At 48.0% G+C, this 19,361-nt stretch overlaps 2 protein-coding genes across 6 annotated transcripts in view; both read right to left on the minus strand.

Annotated features, from left to right (window-relative positions):
- Positions 1 to 1,460: 1,460 nt before the first annotated feature.
- A3GALT2 (alpha 1,3-galactosyltransferase 2) lies at positions 1,461 to 10,981 on the minus strand. Its single transcript, XM_060205819.1, has 5 exons — positions 10,929 to 10,981; positions 4,227 to 4,310; positions 3,934 to 4,023; positions 3,565 to 3,702; positions 1,461 to 2,289 (listed from the first exon to the last, which is right to left on the minus strand). Exons 1-5 carry the CDS (start codon positions 10,946 to 10,948, stop codon positions 1,602 to 1,604), a joined length of 1,020 nt encoding a protein of 339 aa, XP_060061802.1. The 5' UTR covers positions 10,949 to 10,981; the 3' UTR covers positions 1,461 to 1,601.
- Positions 10,982 to 13,087: 2,106 nt separating this feature from the next.
- PHC2 (polyhomeotic homolog 2) overlaps positions 13,088 to 19,361 on the minus strand; it is a 120,653-nt gene continuing 114,379 nt past the window's right edge. For all 5 annotated transcript variants that reach the window (XM_060205835.1, XM_060205834.1, XM_007523237.3 and 2 more), the window contains 4 exons: positions 19,205 to 19,319; positions 17,839 to 17,980; positions 15,942 to 16,218; positions 13,088 to 14,533 (listed from right to left, as the gene is read on the minus strand). In XM_060205835.1, the coding sequence (XP_060061818.1) occupies positions 14,379 to 14,533; positions 15,942 to 16,218; positions 17,839 to 17,980; positions 19,205 to 19,319 (689 nt within the window). In that variant the 3' untranslated portion in view covers positions 13,088 to 14,378. The remainder of the gene's footprint in view (positions 14,534 to 15,941; positions 16,219 to 17,838; positions 17,981 to 19,204; positions 19,320 to 19,361) is intronic.

Below are 19,361 nucleotides of genomic sequence, written 5' to 3' on the forward strand. Positions count from 1 at the left end.
GCCATTTTCCCATTTTGTTGTCCTTTCTGTTGCCCTTGTTGTTATTGTTGCCATTGCTGCTGTTGTTGTTGGGCGGTAGCGCAGCGGGTTAAGCGCACATGGCGCGAAGCGCAAGGACCAGCACAAGGATCCCAGTTTGAGCCCCTGGCTTCCCACCTGCACCGGAGTCACTTCACAATCGGTGAAGCAGGTCTGCAGGTGTCTGTCTTTCTCTCTTCCTCTCTGTCTTCCCCTCTTCTCTCCATTTCTCTCTGTTCTATCCAGTGACATCATCAACAATAATTACAACAATAAAAAACAAGGGCAACAAAAGGGAAGATAAATTTTAAAAATTAAAACAGTAAGTAATTTGAAAGGATATGCACCCCTATGTTCATAGCTACATTAGTCACAAAAGCCAAAGTACGGAAGCAAGCTAAATACTCAATGATAGTTAAGTTATGATATATATTCAATGGAATACTACTCTACCATTAAAAAAGATTCTATCTTTCAAGATTACATCCAAGACAAAACTGGATGTGATTATGTAAAGTGGAATAAGAGGAGAAAAACAGTCACCAGATGTTTTCAATCACATACGGAATAAACTGATAGGTAACTGAAGTAAATGGATTTAAAGAGAGAGAAAGGGGAGAGGAGAAACTAAGCTCTCTGCAAACAACTGAGTTTGCAAAAAGTCACGGTGGTGATCAAGGAGGGTGGGAGGTGACAGGTGGGTTGAGTTGCACATGCACAGGTGTGAAGCTGAACCCTGAGATCTTATAATGTTGCTAATCTATGTTAAATCAATATATATGTTGTTTACTATATATTAAAGGGGGCACCTCTTCAGGAGGCAGCGATTGAATTCTTTAAGGCCCCAGAGGGAAGGTCTATAGACAGCTTGTTTAGGCCGTTGACAGTGAGGAGAGGGGAAATCTTCCCTCCCTCCCTTTTTAATTTGAATGATTGTCACCAGGGTTATCGCTGTGGCTTGGTGACTGCACAATGAATCCACCGCTCCTGGAGGCGTGTCTTTGTGGAGACAGAGACACTGAGAGATCGGGGAACAGAGATGGAGAACAGAGAGAAGCAGTGAGACACCTGCAGCACTGCTTCGTGGCTCGTCAGACCGGATGTGTGTGCGCATAGCAGCGCGTGCCCTCCACCTGGCGCTCCACCGCCTGGCCCGGGGATCCTCGTTTTCTTTTTTTTTTTTTTTTTTTTTTAACATTTATTTATTTCCTTTTTGTTGCCCTTGTTGCTTTATTGTTGTAGTTATTGTTGTTATTGTTATTGATGTCGTCGTTGTTGGGTAGGACAGAGAAATAGAGAGAGGAGGGGAAGACAGGGGGAGAGAAAGACAGACAACTGCAGACCTGCTTCACCACCTGTGAAGCGACTCCCCTGCAGGTGGGGAGCCGGGGGCTCGAACGGGGATCCTTACGCCAGGTCCTTGCGCTTTGCGCCACCTGCGCTTAACCCGCTGCGCTACCGCCTGACTCCCGGGATCCTTGTTTTCATGCGAAAAGCTCCCCGAGGCCGGACTCGCTTCGTGGGCACATGCAGGAGGACCTGGTGCTGCCCCCGAGGTGCCCTGCGGCCGCCGGCCGTGCGGGCTAGTCGCGCAGCAGGCTGTACTCCTTGGGCGCCCAGAGCAGGCGCGGGTGGCGGATCTCGGCCCGCCTGCCGACCCTGGGGTTCCAGCAGAACTCGGGCGACAGCACCTTGGCGGGCTTGTGCAGCCAGAAGAACTTGTTGAGGTGGCTCTCGTCGTGCCAGCGCGCCTCGACTCCGCGCGCGCGGTCCCGCCGCAGCCCCCACGCGCAGTGCGCCGTCAGCCGCCGCAGCGCCGCCACGCTGCCGCCGAACAGGGCCGCGTGGTAGTAGAAGTCGCCCTCGTCCGACGCCATTGCGGCGGCCGAGCGCGGGTCACGCTCGAATGGCAGCAGCCACCGCGGCCAGTGATAGTGACAGGCGTGCAGCTGCGCCCCCGACTCGGCCAGCACCTCGGGCCCGAAGGCGTCGCTGAAGTGCTGGTCCACGTCCATGCAGAGCACGAACCGCGCCTCGCGGCCCAAGCGGCCGCCGAGTGCCCCGTGTAGCGTGCGCATGCGCCCCATCGACACGTCCTGCCAGCGCCGCTCGCGCGCCACGCGCTGCACGCGCAGCCGGCGTCCCGGGCCCAGCGTCACGTGGGGCACGGCGGCCGGGCGCTCGGTGAACACGTAATACACCACGTGCTGGCCCGGCATGAAGTGCCGCTCGGCGGTCTCCAGGAAGCGCGCCAGGTACTTTTCCAGGTACCTGCGGGCGAGGCGGCGGGAGCGGGCTCGGGTGGGGAGCCCAGCCTGCCCCAACTGCGCTGGCTGACCTCGGCCGCCCCCCACTCCCCGCCCTGGGGCTCCCGGGGCTCTTACAGCCCCACCCCGCGCGCTGGAGGGCCCGGGGAGCCGGAAGGGCCGTGTGGACAGTGCCTGCAGCAGGGAAACCCTCTGGGCCTGCAGACAGAGGTGGGGCCTTCGGAGAGGCCGTGGTCCCGAGGTGCCGGGGCCTTGGCGCTCAGGCGCCCTCCTGGCTTTCTCTCCCCTCCGAGTGTGGGGGGTGAAGTTGGAGGAGCCCGAGAAGCGGGCTTGGGTTTCTGATTCCTCTTCCAGCCTTGTAGAACCCTCACTGGCTTCCCAAACCAGCCAGTTCCTTCTGAGAAGCGCTCCCTTTAGCGGCCTGAACACTACCTTGCGTGGGGTCAACACCTCCGATTGCTCCGCGCGACATCACTTCTGGTCACTCCTTGCCATTCATAATGGGGCAGGCAGGACCCCTGGGATTTCTTCTCCACTGGTCACTCTGAGGGCCTTCACCATTTCTGGAGGGCCATTCATGTATTGCCAGACCCTCCATTCTTCGACTGGCCTCCTCTCCTCCACTGTCCTCAGTCATCCTCCCTGCCCCCGCCCCTCGAGCTGGCTGGCACAATTGGCCCCATGTGTGAGCTCCAGACCCTTACAGCCCGCTTCATGGGCCCACCCCCAACAGTCCTGCTTCATTGCTGACCCTACTACTTTCTTAGTATCTTTCTCCCTCCTATACTTCTCTCTGCCCAACTGGAATTCACTAGAAACCTTTAGGTCCCCAGCCCTTCCATCGGGCTTGTGTGGTATAAGCCTCCTCCATGCTCTGTGTATGTCCCTATGCCACTGGCCTCGAACATTTCTGATGGTGACTGGGCCATTCCTTTGTTTAATTGTTCTCACCACCACCCTTAGGAGGAAGACTCCAATATTTTCTTATCCCAAACCCAATGCCTCCATATGGACTGGCCCTGGATCCTGAGCAGGCTTCTTATAGGATGTGGTTCTGAGCCCCTGGCTTCCTGTACTTCATGGTGTTGGTATCCAGAAAAGAGTGGAGGGGAAATGCTGACGGTGACCTTATCGTGAGAGGCTGGGACACGGGATGCTCTCTCTTCTTCTCAGTACACCTCTTGATCCTAAGGCACAGGGTGCCCCTCCCCATACCCATCATATGCACACCTCTCCCACTCCCTGCCCAGATAGCCCTGTTCCCCTCTCCAGGCCTTACCTGCCTACTGCAAACACAGTCAGCCCGATGGTGAAGTTCTGCTGTGTAGCTGTTTTCTGGGCCACATCTGGATCAAAAATGCCATCCCAAATAATGGGTGCCCCCCAAGGGGTACATGGCAGGACATTCGGCCTGGCCCTGGCCAAAGGAGATAGGGAGATAGGTCCATTTATCTAGTCACCTGGTGGATTCCCCCAGTGATCAGCTCTTGGAACCCCCAGATGGTTCAGGCTCATCTCCTGCCCTTTGGAATGCTTAGCACAGATCTGACATACAGGATTGGGAGATGTGTGAGGAGGGAAATGACCCTGGGGCAGCTCTGCAGAGTATGTGGTGGTTCTTGGAGTGGGAAGACAGGTAGCTCCTTACCAGGGATGCAGGAAACCCGTGAAATTGTCTCTTAGAAGGGCCATTCTGGACAAAGGGCAGACACCCATGGGAATGAGGACTTCCAGATGCCTGTGGGGTATGGGCAAGCAGTAAGAAGCATGTAAGCCCACTCAGGAGTTTTCTGACTCTGCTTCCTTAGAAGGTGGGAGAGCCCACAAGTACTGTCTTGCTGGAGCTCAGATAGTCACCATCATCCTCCACAGTTGGAAAGATCCACTTTGAGCTCAGCCCTGCTAGTCTCATCATAGTGCTGGGGGGGAAAGGGAGCATACCTGGCTACAGGGAACCAGTAGTGGAGCAGGCCTAAGAGACCAAGTGCAAGTAAGACCAGCCACCAGGAGAGTCTCTTCCAATTCCTGGATGGATGGGGAAAGTCATCAACAAAATAATAATGATAATAGCAAGAGGAGTAATGAGCAAATTTGTGTATATATATCAACAATGGATATACAGTATGCACAGTTACATCCACATAGCTGTGTATCTATAGACACACATATATGAAAAGTTGTCTAAATTTTGTGTTTCTCAAATGTATGGAATATACATACAGACATTCAGAGGTATAGGTACAAGAATATATGTAAGACTGGAGATAGTATGCAGTTATACAGAAGGATATTAGTGTCTGAGACACTGGAGGTACCAGGTTCAATCCCCAGGACCACCAGAAGCTAGAGTTTAGCAGTGTTCTGGTAATAAGAAAACTAAATGTACTTGTGTATATTCCATGTGCTTTCCTGTTCTCAGCCCCCCCCCCCCCGCCCCCTGGTTCTGTGCATAGAGGCAGCCAGTGCTACTGTTTCTTGGTCCTCCCAGAGATAATCTGTGCATAAACACTGTAGCATATTTTCTCTCTCCTCCCTTTCCTCTTTTCCTCCCACAAATAGTAGCATCATAGATATGCTATTTTGCACTTTACATTTCCTTTGGACCGTCTTTCTGAGGTTATTTCATTTCAGTAACTTTTTTTTTTTTTTTTTTTTTAACCAGAGCACTAATCAGCTCTGGCTTATGGTGGTGTGGGGTATTGAACTTGTGACCTGTGACTCCGGAGCCTCAGGCATGACAGTCTGTTTGCATAACCATTATGCTATCTACCCCCACCCTTCAGTAAAAAAAAAATTTAAATTTTTAAAAAAATTTTTATATTTATTTATTTATTTATTTATTTTCCCTTTTGTTGCCCTTGTTGTTTTTCATTGCTGTTGTAGTTATTGTTATTGATGTCGTTGTTGTAAGATAGGACAGAGAGAAATGGAGAGAGGAGGGGAAGACAGATGGGGAGAGAAAGATAGACACCTGCACACCTGCTTCACTGCCTGTGAAGTGACTCCCCTGCAGGTGAGGAGCTGGGGGCTGGAACCGGGATCCTTACTCCTGTCCTTGTACATAACGCCACATGTGCTTTACCTGCTGTGCTACCGTGACTCCCTTTAAAGCATTTCTTTGCTAATTCTTTTCCAATTGCCTAATTGTGATTGGAGGTAGCTTGCTTTATGTAAAGCCCCTTCTAAAGAGCATTTAGATACATAATCCTTTCCTTTTCCTGGCAGTACTGCAGAATGTGCCTATGGCATGTTTGGGGCCAGTGGCATTAGTGTGCTCAGCCTTAGACCTGAGGAGAAACTGGGAAAGGGATGCAGGGAAGTTGTGAGGTGGTGACATGAGTTGCTGGACTGCATGGAGGGTCAGCTGTGGTTTGAGGTGGTTCCATTGACCACACTGGTATCATTCCTCCAGCAGAGGAATGAAGTTTGGGAATTGTCTGTGGCTGGTTATTTTTCAGGAAACCCCACTCGGTGAAACTCTAAAGAGTCTATTAAAATAGCTCCTCCTCAGAATCTCATCTAGCTTTCTCCAGTCTGTTGTGTGTCCATGTTTCTTGAGAGGCTCTAATCAGATGGTTAAGATATGGACCCTGGATCTAGATTCCTGGGTTTGAATCGACAAGCCCCACCTCATATTAGCTCTCTGAACTAGGATGAGGTTTTGGATCTTGAACTTCAATATCATCTATAAAGTATGGATAATAAAAACTCCTATCCAAAGGGCTCATGTGCGTATTGAATTAATATACATTAAGAAATTAGGTTGGGGCAGTGGTGGTGCACCTGGTTGAACACATGTTACCATGTGAAAGGACCTAGATTTAACCCTCTGATCCCCTTAACTCAGTAGACTTTTAGGATTTTTTTTTTTTTAACGGGGAAAGAGACCAGAGCATCTCTCTGTTAAATGCCGTGATGGGGATAGTCTTAACAAGGGCAAATCCTGAGCTCTACCCATTGAGTTACCTCCCCAGCTATTGTTAACACATTTTTTTGTTTGTTTCTTTTTTCTTTTTCTTTCTTTCTTCCTTTTTTTTTTTTTTTTTTTGCCTCCAGGGTTATTGCTGGGGCTCAGTGCCTGCACCACGAATCCACTGCTCCTGGAGGCCATTTTCCCTATTTTGTTGCCCTTGTTGTTACCCTTGTTGTCATTATTATTGTTGTCATTGCTGTTGTCGTTGTTGTATAGGACAGAGATAAATCAAGAGAAGAGGGGAGACAGAAAGGGGGAGAGACAGACACCTGCAGACCTGCTTCACCTCCAGTGAAGCGAACCCCTGCAGGTAGGGAGCTGGGGGCTCGAACCGGCATCCTTATGCTGGTCCTTGCACTTTGCGCCATGTGCGCTTAACCTGCTGCACTACCACTTGACCCCGTTAACACTCTTAAACACAGTCTCATCTGTTGGACAGCCTCCCAATTCCACTTCCTGTTCTCCAGAACCTCTCCAAATCTGGTTCTCTTCGTCTCTTTCGAAAAACCTGTCTTGTCGCCCTTGCCATATTCTTTTTGAGATCACCCCACCCAGCATTTGCTACTCTCCCACATCACCATGACTCAGCAGGTGTATTAAGTTGGTAGCTCAGAACCTTTTGCATTTGTGTGTATCCAGCTGTCTGCTGTCTCAGTACACCTACATAATCAGTTGGCCAGACTAGAAACCTGAATGCACGCAAAATCCTCCTCCTTCTCCTGCCCATTATATACTGGACAGATAGATTTAGCTTTCTTGTTTTTTTCTCACCTCTACCTGTCCTCCTCCTCTACTACAGGAATCCTGACCTCATCCCTAACTAGGACCACTGCAGCAGCTCCCTTCCAGTTCCAGTCCCTCCCTCCACAGCCTCCAGGTCATCTCATCACAAGCTGTCTTGCCCCAGCAAAGTCCATGTCACATGAACAGGTGAATTCTCCAAGGAGAGATGCATTTAGTAGGCAAACATATGGAAAGCATTCGCCATCACTCTCAGTTTGATTACTATCAAAAATATACAAATTAGCACAAGGTGGTATGTTTTGCCTAGGAAAAGAAAGAAAGAAATCAAAGTAGCCTAGCTTTAAGAACACACTGAGATAGAATCCAGGTGGCAAAACACCTGGTAGAATACACATTACCATGTACAAGCACCTGGTTTCAAGCCCTGGTCCCACCTGCATCAGGGAAGCTCCATGAGCAGTGAAGAAGTTCTGCAAGTGTCTCTCTCATCCTCCTCACCTCTACCTCCCTCCTTGTCCCCCCACCACCTTTTTTAATTTCTGTCTATCCAATAAAAAAAAGAATACAATGAGATGGGCACTCTTAATTGCTCTAGGAAGTGTAAGTTTCTGTAGTATTTTTGGTAAGCTGCTTAGTTGTGGGAATTGAAGCTTTCAGCTTTAATTCAATAACCCAAAAATATGGGAACCAATTCAAATGTTGAAATTCTGCAGTCTTCACTATGGAAGAAGTTTCTGTATCAAGATATTCACCAGTTTTTGTTCCTTCATGCATTCAACCTATATTTACAGGGGTCAAGTTCAGATCCACTTATTGTGCTAGACCAAAGATTCAGAGGAGCAAGATACAGACCTTGTCTTCAGGGAGTGGATCAGGAAAATGTGGGTGGCCAGGAAGAGAGGGACTGGTCACAAGGCAAACATCAAATAGATGAGTGAAGTCAACCAGTAATAAAGTAGTGAAGACTTACATTGTAATAAACATATTTTGAGTGTAATTTGGAGAGTGGTACAGGAGTCTTGATAGATAGGAAGGCTTCCTGGAGGAGGTGACCTTTAAGCGAGGACCTGAAGAATTAGAAGTTATCTAGGCAATGAAAGCAGTGGAGAGGGAAGGAAAGTCCATAAATGAAACTGCAACAATGAGGAGGTAAGAGAGAGCTTGGCATGTACATAACTGCTAGTAATTCTGAAAGTGGAGAGTAAGGTACAGATGGAGGTGAGAGTTGCCAGAGAAAAGCCAGGGCCAGATCACCTAAGGTCTGCTTTCTAGGCTAAAGGGCTTGGGTTTCATCTTGGGAGCATGGATTGATCCATGAAAGATATGTCCTCCAGGTAATGATTCAGTCAGAATTCAGTCACACACACACACACACACACACACACTGGCTCAGTGAGTAGAGTAAAGAGCTTGCTTGAGAAAAATAAATAGCCTCTAGCTCAGTTGTTGAGTCTGGCCATGTGAAAGGGGTAAGCAGAGGAGGAAGACTCAGGAAGGCACATTAGAGAATAGAAGCATGGGCCAGGGAATGGGCAGTGGTGTGAAAGATGTGGTGAAGGGCATGTCCTTCAGATGGCAGTTAACCATCTCTGTGCACCCTGTCATCCTTTGGCTTCTCTCTACTAGTGGCTCCTAAGTCTGTCCCAGTCGGCCTTTGCTGAGCACTGGACTCCAGGCTCGGGTCACCTGTGCAGCAGTGCCCACTTGGGTGTTCTATTGACACCTCAAGCCTAGTTCTTCTGTGGTTGCACTTGGCTTCTCATTAGCCACCTTGTTCTCAGTTCCGGGTCCCTCTTCCTTCTCTATTACCTCCCAGCCAACGATTTCTATTGCTCCTACCTCCTCTATAGTGCACAAGCCTACAAGCTTCCCTCTTCACGTCTCTACTGAGCTATTCATGCCTCGTTGCTTTTTTTTTTTTTTTTTTTTTGCCTCTAGGGTTATCACTGGGCTCAGTGCCTGCACTACAAGTCCACTGCTCCTGGAGGCCATTCCCCCATTTTTGTAGCCCTTGTTGTTATTGCTGTTGTTGGATAAGACAGAGAAATCAAGAGGGGAAGACGGGGGGGGGGGGGGAGGGAAAGCTAGACACCTGCAGAGCTGCTTCACCATCTATGAAGCAACCCCCTACAGGTGGGGAGCCTGGGGCTCGAACTGGGATCCTTACGCCGATCCTTATGCTTCATGCCATGTGCGCTTAACCTGCCATGCTACTGCCTGCCCCCCCGCCTTGTTGTTTATCCATGTTTCTGTAACAAGTCACTTGTTTCCTAGTCTTCATTCCATAACTCCTAAACTTGTCATGATTTTGTGTTCATCCCATCTTTGCATCTCTACCAGTTGATTTTCCCTGTCAGCCATCAAGCTCAAATCATTGCTTTTATCCACACCTTCCCTCAATAAAATACTCAACACCTGTGCAAACCTCAACTGTAGCATTTGTCACCACACTGTTTCCAGATTTGATAGATTGTGTATTCTGGATGGGTGCCTCAGGGTTGGTGGCCCTGTAATTATATATCCAGTAAGTGAAAGGTGCAATGAATGGAGTTCTAGTCTTCATTCTTCCCCAAACTGACCATCACTCAGACCATCACTCATCTCCCTAAAACTGCAGTTTCTTCAGTGTTAAGTTTGCATTCTTTGTTTACAACCCTTATGAACCAGTTCTAATGCAATGCTGGGCTCATTTCCCAAGGCCACTCACTCTTGTCCCTGTTCCCTATAGCTTCGGGTCCCCCTAACACTTCTGTTCCTGCCAATCGTTTCTCCTGCGTGAAGCCTTTTCTTTCTTCACCTGCTGCTCCATGCTGCACTCCAGGAATCCTGGCTTCCCCAAGGCCTCTCAGAGCTCCCTGCAAGCAAGGTCACAGGAGGCACATTATGGATGGTGCTGCAGGGTCAAGAAAAGGTTGGAGTGGCCCTCTTTCTGCCGACCTGACCTCACCGTTTCTTCCCAACCAGTGTAGGGCAAGTTAAATGTTTATTATGGACACTGGGCATCAGCCAAGGCAGTAGGCAAAGCAGGCTCTAAGTGACCCAGCTGAGCGTAAACCGTCAGGTCTGGGAGGGTGCTGAGACCTAGGCCTATTGTAGGCACTCAGGTCTTGCCTCCCCCACACCCCTGAGCTTGGGACCTCTTAGTCTAGAGGTCCCAGCTGATCCATTCCTCTATCATCCTTGCTGAGATATTATCAAAAGGACCCACTCTATCACCTCTGTAGGAAATGGTCCCTCAAGCCCACTCCATGTCTTGTTTCCTGTATCCTTCTTACTTTCAGGAAGGGTTCAAGATCCTTAGTTCCCTGCCTCCAACTCTTCGTTCCTTTCAGTCACAGAAACAGCGGAAGGGAGGGGGGGAAGGAAGGAAAGGGGAGACACCACAGCATGAGCTGCACTGCTCATGAATTTCCCTTGTGTGTGGTGCTCTTGTGTGGTGCTTAGGCCCAAACATAGGTCCTTGCCCATGGCGAAACACATTCTACCAGGTGAGGTATCTCCCAGCCCCTTCTTTTTCAATTTTTAAAACACTTCTTTCATTAGAGAGGAAGAGAGGTCAGAGTACTGCTTATCTCTGGCTTATACAGTGCTGCTGGAGACTGAACTCAGGAACTCGTCTTAAGTGAGAACAGTTTCCAGGCTTGCAGTCACTCCCATTGGACGTAGAAAGTGGAACAGTGGAGGTGCACCTCCTGACCTTCCTTCCCCAGCTTAGCAGAGGACTGAATTAAAGGATGCAAAGAGTTGCCCTACACTTACTTCACTGGCTAGGAGAGCTCCCACGCTCCATACAACTCCACTGTTGATGTGCCCAAGGTGATGTTCATTCTTACAGGATCTGTGTATGACTCTGCTGGTTCTGTGGATTAGCCTCGTCAGCTGTCCCACCCACCCCCGTTATATACACTGGCAGTGTCCCTACTTACCTGTGTACTCTGAGAGCCATGTGAAGCTGATGAAAGAGCCTGTTAAGAATCTTCTCAGCTCCGAATTTTGGGAGAAAGGATCTATTCCTAGTGACAGAGGTAGAGCAGCCTAGGCCGCCTGTCAGAAACCACTCCCACAGAACAGGAATGAACAAGCTATATGCTGGCTGGGCTGGAGGAGGCTGGTGGCAAGGGTAGGGGCCAGGAATTCTGCTATCAACTCTCCAATCACCTGCTAGAGGTTGGGTCTGAGTAAGGTCAGTTCTGGTTGACTAGAGGCTCGAAACTATTTTGTGTGTATGCTTCTTTTTCCTTCTGGGAAAGGTTCCAGGTATGACTCACGGTATATCGAGTAGCACTTGCTCACATTGGCTAACTTAGCTCTCCACATTATTTACCTTCTCAGTAAAGTGGGGGCACATATACGAGTCATTCAAGACAGCATAGGAGCCACGTGAGAGGTGGCATGGAACAATTCTGGCAACTTGACACTGGACAGCATTTTACAAGTACACCTTGTGATTCATCAGAGAACCATGAAATCAGTTTTGTCAGTTGTGACCAAGATCTACAAAATATGTAAAGAGAATTGAAACAAACAACAACAAAAAAGATTGGTCTTGTTTTGTGAAAACTTTGTTTCAGTTGTATATGTTTAAGTGTGTATACTAGGATGAGAAACATTTTTTTATTGCCACCAGGATTATTGCTGGGGCTAGATGCTGGCACTATGAATCCATTGTTCCCTGTGGGTTTTTTTTTTTTTTTTTTGCTAGGACAGAGAAATTGAGAGGGGAAAGGGGGGTTGGGCAGTAGCGCAGTGGGTTAAGCTCAAGTGGCGCAAAGCACGAGGACCGAAGTAAGGATCCCAGTTCGAGCCCCCGGCTCCTCACCTGCAGGGGAGTTGTTTCACATGAAGCAGGTCTTCAGGTGTCTGTCTTTCTCTCCCCGTTTTCCCTTCCTCTCTCCATTTCTGTCCTATCCAACAATGAATGATATCAACAATAACAATAATAACCACAAGGCTACAACAACAAGGGCAACAAAAGGGGAGAAAAATGGCCTCTAGGAGCAGTGGATTCATGGTGCAGATACTGAGCCCCAGCAATAACCCTGGAGGCAAAAAAAAAAAAAAAAAGGAGCCATTTGCGGACATGCTTCAGTCCTTGTGAAGCTTCTTCCCCTCTACAGGTAAGGAGCAAGGGCTCAAATCCAGGTCCTTATACAGTGTTCTGTGTGTATTCACCCAGGTGTACCACCACCTGTCCCTGAGAAACATTTTTTGAACTATGGTCATGATCAGAAAAAGAAAAATTCTGTACAGGAACAGATACTAAAGAAATTACTTTTGGGGCCAGGAAATACCCAGTAGAGTACAGACCTTACCAGAACTGAGGTTTGAGCCTCTGGCTACCATCACATGGAGAACCTTCATGCGTGGGAACCTTCAGTGGTACAGCAATGATGTGATGGTTCTCTTTTCCTCTAGCTTAAAAAAAAAAAAAAGTCCATGGGGAGAATAATCATCATGCAGACATAAATCCCAGTGGTAACCTTGGTGGCAAAAAAAAAAAAAAAAAAAAAAGTACTGGTAGCCAGGCAGTAGTGCAGCAGGTTAAGCACACATGGCACAAAGGACTGGCGTAAGAATCCTGGTTCAAGCCCCCTGCAGGGGGGGTCACTTCACAGGCCATGAAGCAGGTCTGCAGGTGTTTATCTTTCTCTCTCCCTCCTCTCTTGATTTCTCTCTGTCCTATCCAATAGCAGTAGCAATAATGGGCAACGAAGTGGAAAAAATGGCCTCCAGGAGCAGTGGATTTGTAGTGCAGGCACTGAGCCCCAGCAATAACCCAGGAGGCTAAAATAAATAAATAAATAAATAAATAAATGTGCCTTCAAACTTCCCAGATGAGGTCCTTCCAACCAGTGAGCCAATTGTACATTAACCTATTTAAGTCAGTCTCCTCATATTCATATACTTTTAGTAGTAGCTCCTGTTTCTTCCTCTACCACATCCATAAAAACAAACTCAGATGGGTCTGTCATGCTTCCAAAAAAGGAGTATCAAGGTTCAGAAAGTCTAGAAGACTTGTGTAGAAAAGTAGCTATTAAGGACCTCTGAGAGACAAGCATTCCCAGGAGAGAAAGACACAGAAGAAGCAGGTTTTAAAGATTTTATTTTTAAAAAATGAAACATTAAAAAAGTCCTTCATTTCCAACCCTGCCAGGGGGGTATGAGTAGGGAATAGAACAAGGTGAAAAGGTGTCCACACTCTTCCCAGGGAGAGTCCCACTCTTCCCCCAGGAGCCTACAGATAGGGCTAAGTTGAAGGCAGGCCCTCGCCCTTCCTGCCCTGCCTCTTTTGCAGGGAGCTCAAATCATTGCTAGCAAGTTCAAGAGGCAAAGTATGGAAATGAGAGCTGGGAGGCCAAAAGCTGCGTTCTTCTTGTCAGTGGTTACTCCAGCTCTTCTCTCATCTCAGATGTTCTCTGAGTTTGACCACTAGGGTCCCCAGGGCAGGCAGAAAGCCAGGCCACCAGGAGGCTTGGCCTGCCATATGTAGGCCTGGGCCTCTGTGGCCCAGAGCTCCAGAAGCTTCCTGTTTGTGACACAGCAGGGCAATCAGGGAGTTCACAGTGCGGGGAAGGGGCATCTGAAACACGTTGACAAGCCTGATGAGCAAAATCTCTCTCTGACCTTGCCTCTCTGCACTGAGGCAGCCTGACTTTTCTATTCCCCATCCTGAGGCTGAGTGGAGTCCAGGACAAAGCACTAAGTGGCTGTTTGCTACAAAACACCTGGAGATGCCAGAGGGTGGCTCTGGACCTGTCAGTCAGTCCAGGCTCCCACACAGTCATACAGTCATACACACAGCGTTAAGGCGTCTGTGCCAGCAGGCATGGCCAAACTGGGTCCAGCTTCTCTCTCTCCACCTGCAAGAGAGGGTGAAGGGGATGAACCCCTGGCTGCTTCGTGAACAGGCTGAAGGGGGAGAAGCTGGCAACGGAAGAGTTATCCAGGCCTGATGAAAGTGGGAGGAAGGCAGGCAAGAGCTTCCAAAGGCCTCTATCCAGGCCTGACAGCTGCCCTTGGAAGTAACCCAACTTGGGTTAGGGAGCCCTGACCATATACCCCCTGGAAAATGGGGGACAGAGAGAGGGGAAAATAGCGGAGCTAGAGTATTGGGACTTTGGAGGAAGCCAGTGCTATCAATATTTACAAGCATAAAGCCCCATCTTCTGTGCCACCTACCTCTCTGCCCCTCCCACAGAAAAAAAGGCCCCTGAGAGCCACTGAGGAGGTGCCGAGACCTCCTCACCAGCCATGCCCCACAGGGAAAAAAGCCCCTTCCCTCCGACTGGCCCCATGTCTGGGCTCCTCAGGAATGTCTGTCTGGCTCTCAGTCGGGAGGAGGAGCTGAGCCAGAATCCTGGCTGCCTTGGTCAGCCCTAGGAGTCCTTGAGCATGCTGATGCGAGCATAGATCTTCAGGGCAGGCCCCAGTTTGATGTTCATAGCGCTCATCAGATGGTCCTCCTTGAGCAGCAGCAGAGCTTGCCCGTCGATTTCCTGGGCGCGGAATTCCTCTGCGATCTCCTGGCAGCCTGAAGGGGTTAACACCAAAGACATTTTCAGTTACAGCTACCAGGTTCAACTCTCGGCAGTTACTACACTGTAATGTGTCATCTCATTGAATCCTTGTGAGCACACTTTGTAAGGGGTAACTATTCTTATTTTCAGCTTGAGAGACCAAGTGACTCACGGGCATACACCCGTCATCCACACCTTAATTCATGCTAGTGCCTGTTCAGGCACCCTCCCCCAATGAATTAGCTGACCTGTGTAACCAGTAGGGATTACAGAAGTGACAGAAAGTGATTTCTGAGGTCAGATCATGAAAGGCATGGCAGCTCTCATCTTGCTCTTCTAGGTAACTTATTTTGGAATAAGTCATTGATGGTATTGTGGTGACCCTCTGGAGCACCCACTTAGTGAAGCACTGAGACCTCCTTGCCCATGCCAGCCCTACTATCCTGTAAGCCATGGACACTATCTCTAGCTCCAAGTCTTCAAACAACTTCAGCTCTGGTGACATCCTGGTTGGGACCTCATAAGAACTCAATCAGAACTGTCCAGTTAAGACCCTCTACTTCCTGTCCCAAAACCCTTGAAATAACAACGGATTACTATTTTAAGCCACTAAATTTGGGAACAATTTGTTTCGCAGCCACAACCAAAGCAGATCCTCTTATCTGGAATAAGGGTACTGCCATAACAAAAATCTAACGATGTAGACATGGCTTTAGAACTGGCTGTGGGAAGAGCTGGAAGGACATTGGAAGAATATGTGTCTTGAGAGTGTGTACTATAAATAAATGTGATGGCCTTTGAGGAAACTGCTGGAGAGGTATAAAGTGAGAAAATGGTCACTATTCAATAGAAACTAAGAAATGGGATCCATATGAGAAAATGGTAGAAAACGTAGCAACCCTTGCTGGTGGTAATGTGACAAGCTTAATGAATTTTATGAACTGAGTGATGTAGCTCAGGGGATTTTTATGTAGAGTGTTGAAGGTGTCACCAGTCTTACTGCAAAACAAGAGGAGAGAGATGGTAAAGGAAACATGTCAAACATAAGGAGTAAGGATATTTTGGTTACAAAAATACCTAGTCTTTCCAGGTGGCAAATGATGCTTAGAATATAGGTGATGCACTGTCTAGAGTGTCCTAAATTCAATCCCCAACATCACATGCGACACAGTGATGCTCTGGTTCTGTGTGCGTGACATCAACTCTGACCTGGTTAGTGACTGGATAAGAATGACAGAAAAATAGATTTTGAGGCCCAACTCTTACAGGTAGAACCTCATTCATACTTGCAATCCTGAACCTGAGTCACTGACTAATCTGAGATTAAACTGGCTTACTTTTTTCCTGGTAGTAGGAGGGAAGGTCTCATTTCCTCTCCTTCCTTGCTATATTGGGCAAGCATGGAACTTCCAAGGACCTTACCTGGCAGAGAGCGGATGAATTCATAGACATCTTCTACGTTCCATTTGGTGGGCTCACTTGGCAGGAAGTGGTGCCCCATGCCCACCAGGTCCCGCATGTGCATGTCAGGAAGCTCCAGGTCCCGCTGGCCTTGTCGCCGGCGAGAGGTGGATGAGCTAGCTGAGATGGGTGACAAGGGTTCCTCATAGCTTGAGTTATCTGAACAACGGCTAGAGTCTTCCTGGCTGTGTGTTAGCTGCAGTGCAGCAGTAACTGAAAGGGGTACAGTGCCTGTTGGCTGTGAAAAGAGAGAAACAGTTTAAGGATAGGGAAATGAGCAAGGGCAAGTTTTTCTCCTTTTCTACTTGGCCTATCACTGTATACTTTTGGATTCCTACACCAAAAAGTATCTTTTTAAAAAATATTTATTTATTCCCTTTTGTTGCCCTTGTTTTATTGTTGTAGTTATTATTGTTGTTGTTGTTTCACAGAACAGAGAAAAATGGAGAGAGATGGGGAAGACACAGAGGGGAGAGAAAGATAGACACCTGCAGACCTGTTTCACCGCCTGTGAAGCAACTCCCCTGCAGGTGGGGAGCCAGGGGCTCGATCCAAGATCCTTACACCCGTTGGTCCTTGTGCTTTGCACCACCTGCGCTTAACCCGCTGTGCTACCGCCCAACTCCCAAAAGTATCTTTTTTTTTTATTACTATGTTTATAGGATAGAGACAATCAGACATTGAGACAGTAAGGGAGATAGGGCGAGAGACAGACACCTGCAACACTGCTTCACCACTTGCAAAGCTTTCCCCTGCAGGTGGGGCCTGGGGGCTTGAATCTGAGTCTTTACGCACTGTAACATGTGCTCAACCAGGTGCACCACCACACCAGCCCCCCTTTTCTTAATATTTTTATTATTGGATATATATAGAGAGAAATTAAGAGGGGAGGGGAGTGAGGGAGGGAGGGAGGAAGGCAGGGAGACCTGCAGCCCTACTTCACTAGTGAAGCTTTTCCCCTGCAGGTGGGGACCAGAGGCTTGAAGCTGGGTCTTTGTGCACATTAACGTGAGCACTTAACCAGGTGTGCCTCCACCTGGCCCCACCAAAAAGCATCTTCTGTGTTGTTCTTTATCTGATCTTAAGCAGGGTATTCTATTGTATTGCAATTACCTGATTATATGTCTATCATTTCTTCTAATGTAGGGTTTTAAACCAGGTTTCTATGACCTTCAGGGGTGCTCTATAGGCCACCTGAAATAGCATGTAAAATATCTTCTGTACATTTTGGATCACAGTTTTCATGTGAATCTTCAAGACTCTTAGGACCAAAACAGTAAGAATTAAAATGCCATTATGCTATCTACCCCTGCTAAAACACTTTTTTTTTTCTTTTAGAAGTAAAATACAGACAAGGTTCTGAAATATCACACTAGCCAATGGGTTCCTTTGGGGGCATCTTAAAGAGTACCAGTAGAGTTCTTACCATGTATTTTAAACTGTATTTAGTGACTAAATAACAAGAATACAGTGCTTTGTATTAATGGAGGCGTAGTGTAAATGACTTTCTCATCTACGACTTCCTATGAGACAGGATTTTTAACTAGGGTAGTCTGTCTCTTCAAAGAGCCAAAGAGTCAGACAGTCCTATGACCCCTGAAATCAGGAATAGAGGCAAAATGGGAAGAGATGGATAGTAAGAGGGCTGGGTCAAGGGAAAGTGACTTTGTAAGTATCCACGAGTCTAAATGAGGGACCTACTAGAGGCTGGGGGAAGGCTTGATCTTAGAGAATATGAAAACACAATGGAGTAGAATGAAGTCAGTATGTGCAAAGTAGTGTGGGGACTCCAGACCGGCTAAGAAGGGACACTGGTGGGGAATTTTAAGAACAGCTTCAGGTCTGCCAATCCTCTCACCTGCTTCTTCGTATCCTTAGTGAGTGTTGGCAAACTGGCCTTGCTGGCCCGACGGCGGTTGTGGGTCGTGGCTCCTGTCTTCTGCAGTTTGCTCCGGTCTGAGTGAAAAAGTCCGACTCGTTTGGTGCATCCCACATTGTACCTGTCAGAGCCAAGGGTTAAGGGGAGTCAGAGCAGCTAAAGGGCGTGTGGACTGCAGGCAGAGCGAGAACTTCCAAACTGTGTGGCAAAGCCAAAGTCTGACTAGTCCTTTTTTTTACCATCTCTTAACTACTGGTGGTATGGTTTTAAGCAAGTCACTTAGTCTCTGAGACTCAGTCTATATCCGGAGTTGAGGATGCTCCTTTCTTTTTGTATTTATTTATTTATGAGATAGAGGAGAGAGAAAGAAAGGAAGGAACCAGACATCACTCTGGTACATGTACTGCCAGGCATTAAGCTCAGGACCTCATGCTTGAGCATTCAGCAGTTCTTCTACTGCACCACCTCCAGAGTCATCTACTCACTTTCAAAAACTGGTAAGTCACATGAGATGTATGTAAAGTGCTTGACACAACAACTTGCCAGGAAAATAATTGTTGGAGAGAAGTTTGACATGGCTTCATAAAGGTGCCCTGATCACTTCCTGAGGGGCATGGGTTTAAGTGTAGCCTTACTCTACTTGGCACACAGATCTCACGTCTCTAAAATGTCTTTGCCTGGGTGCCTGGAGATTTCTTCTCTTTGGGTAGTTCAGGACTTAAAAGTCAGCTGTTCCTTCCACCTTGATAGACCACACAGGGCACTACCATCAGAGAAGTCTAATGTCAGGCATAAATACTTTTCCTTTTTGCCTCAGTTTCCTCATCTGTCTTAAGAGAACAGTGTAATAAACTTTTCTTGTGAAGATCAGATGGCACAGTGCCATGAATACACAGGCTCTTAATAAACAACACTGTGAGGGTTTTTCTGTTTGTTTTGTTTGTTTTCTATGACCATCGATCTAAGCTGGTGGCAGTTGAATGAGGGAACATCTGTACTTAGTGCTCTGGGCAAAGCTTTTGGTGGAGGGTTTACCCTAACACAGTAGCTGCTACCAAGGGCAAGAAAAGAAGATGGGCATCAGTGGGACCCAGGAGGACCAGCCAGGCTAAAGTGCTGCCTCCTCTCCTTGGGTGCGGCTATGCTTATAGAACGTCAGTTTCTAGGGCTTTGCTCATTAGTGGCAAGATGCTGCTTATAGGCAGCTTAGGGAAACAGGAAGCTGGGTAAGCCTCACCTAGGGTGTCTCGAGCAGATGGAAGGGAGGGACACAGGAGCAGGACAGAGCTGAAATCCTGAGGAAATGAAAGAGGCCAGGCTCAGCAGCAGGGCTGAGGTCACTTACCTCTTTGCACAAGCCATGGAACAGAAGCGTTTGGAACGCTTGAACTTGTAGGCAAAATCCACCCGGCCACAGAGTTCACACTTGAGTTTGAGGGGAGTACCCTCCTCTTTGGATTCTGAAACATAGAGAAATTGGTATGTATGGATAAAAAGCAATT

This window comes from Erinaceus europaeus, chromosome 13, assembly GCF_950295315.1.
Source record: "Erinaceus europaeus chromosome 13, mEriEur2.1, whole genome shotgun sequence".
NCBI classification, from domain to species: Eukaryota; Metazoa; Chordata; class Mammalia; order Eulipotyphla; family Erinaceidae; genus Erinaceus; species Erinaceus europaeus.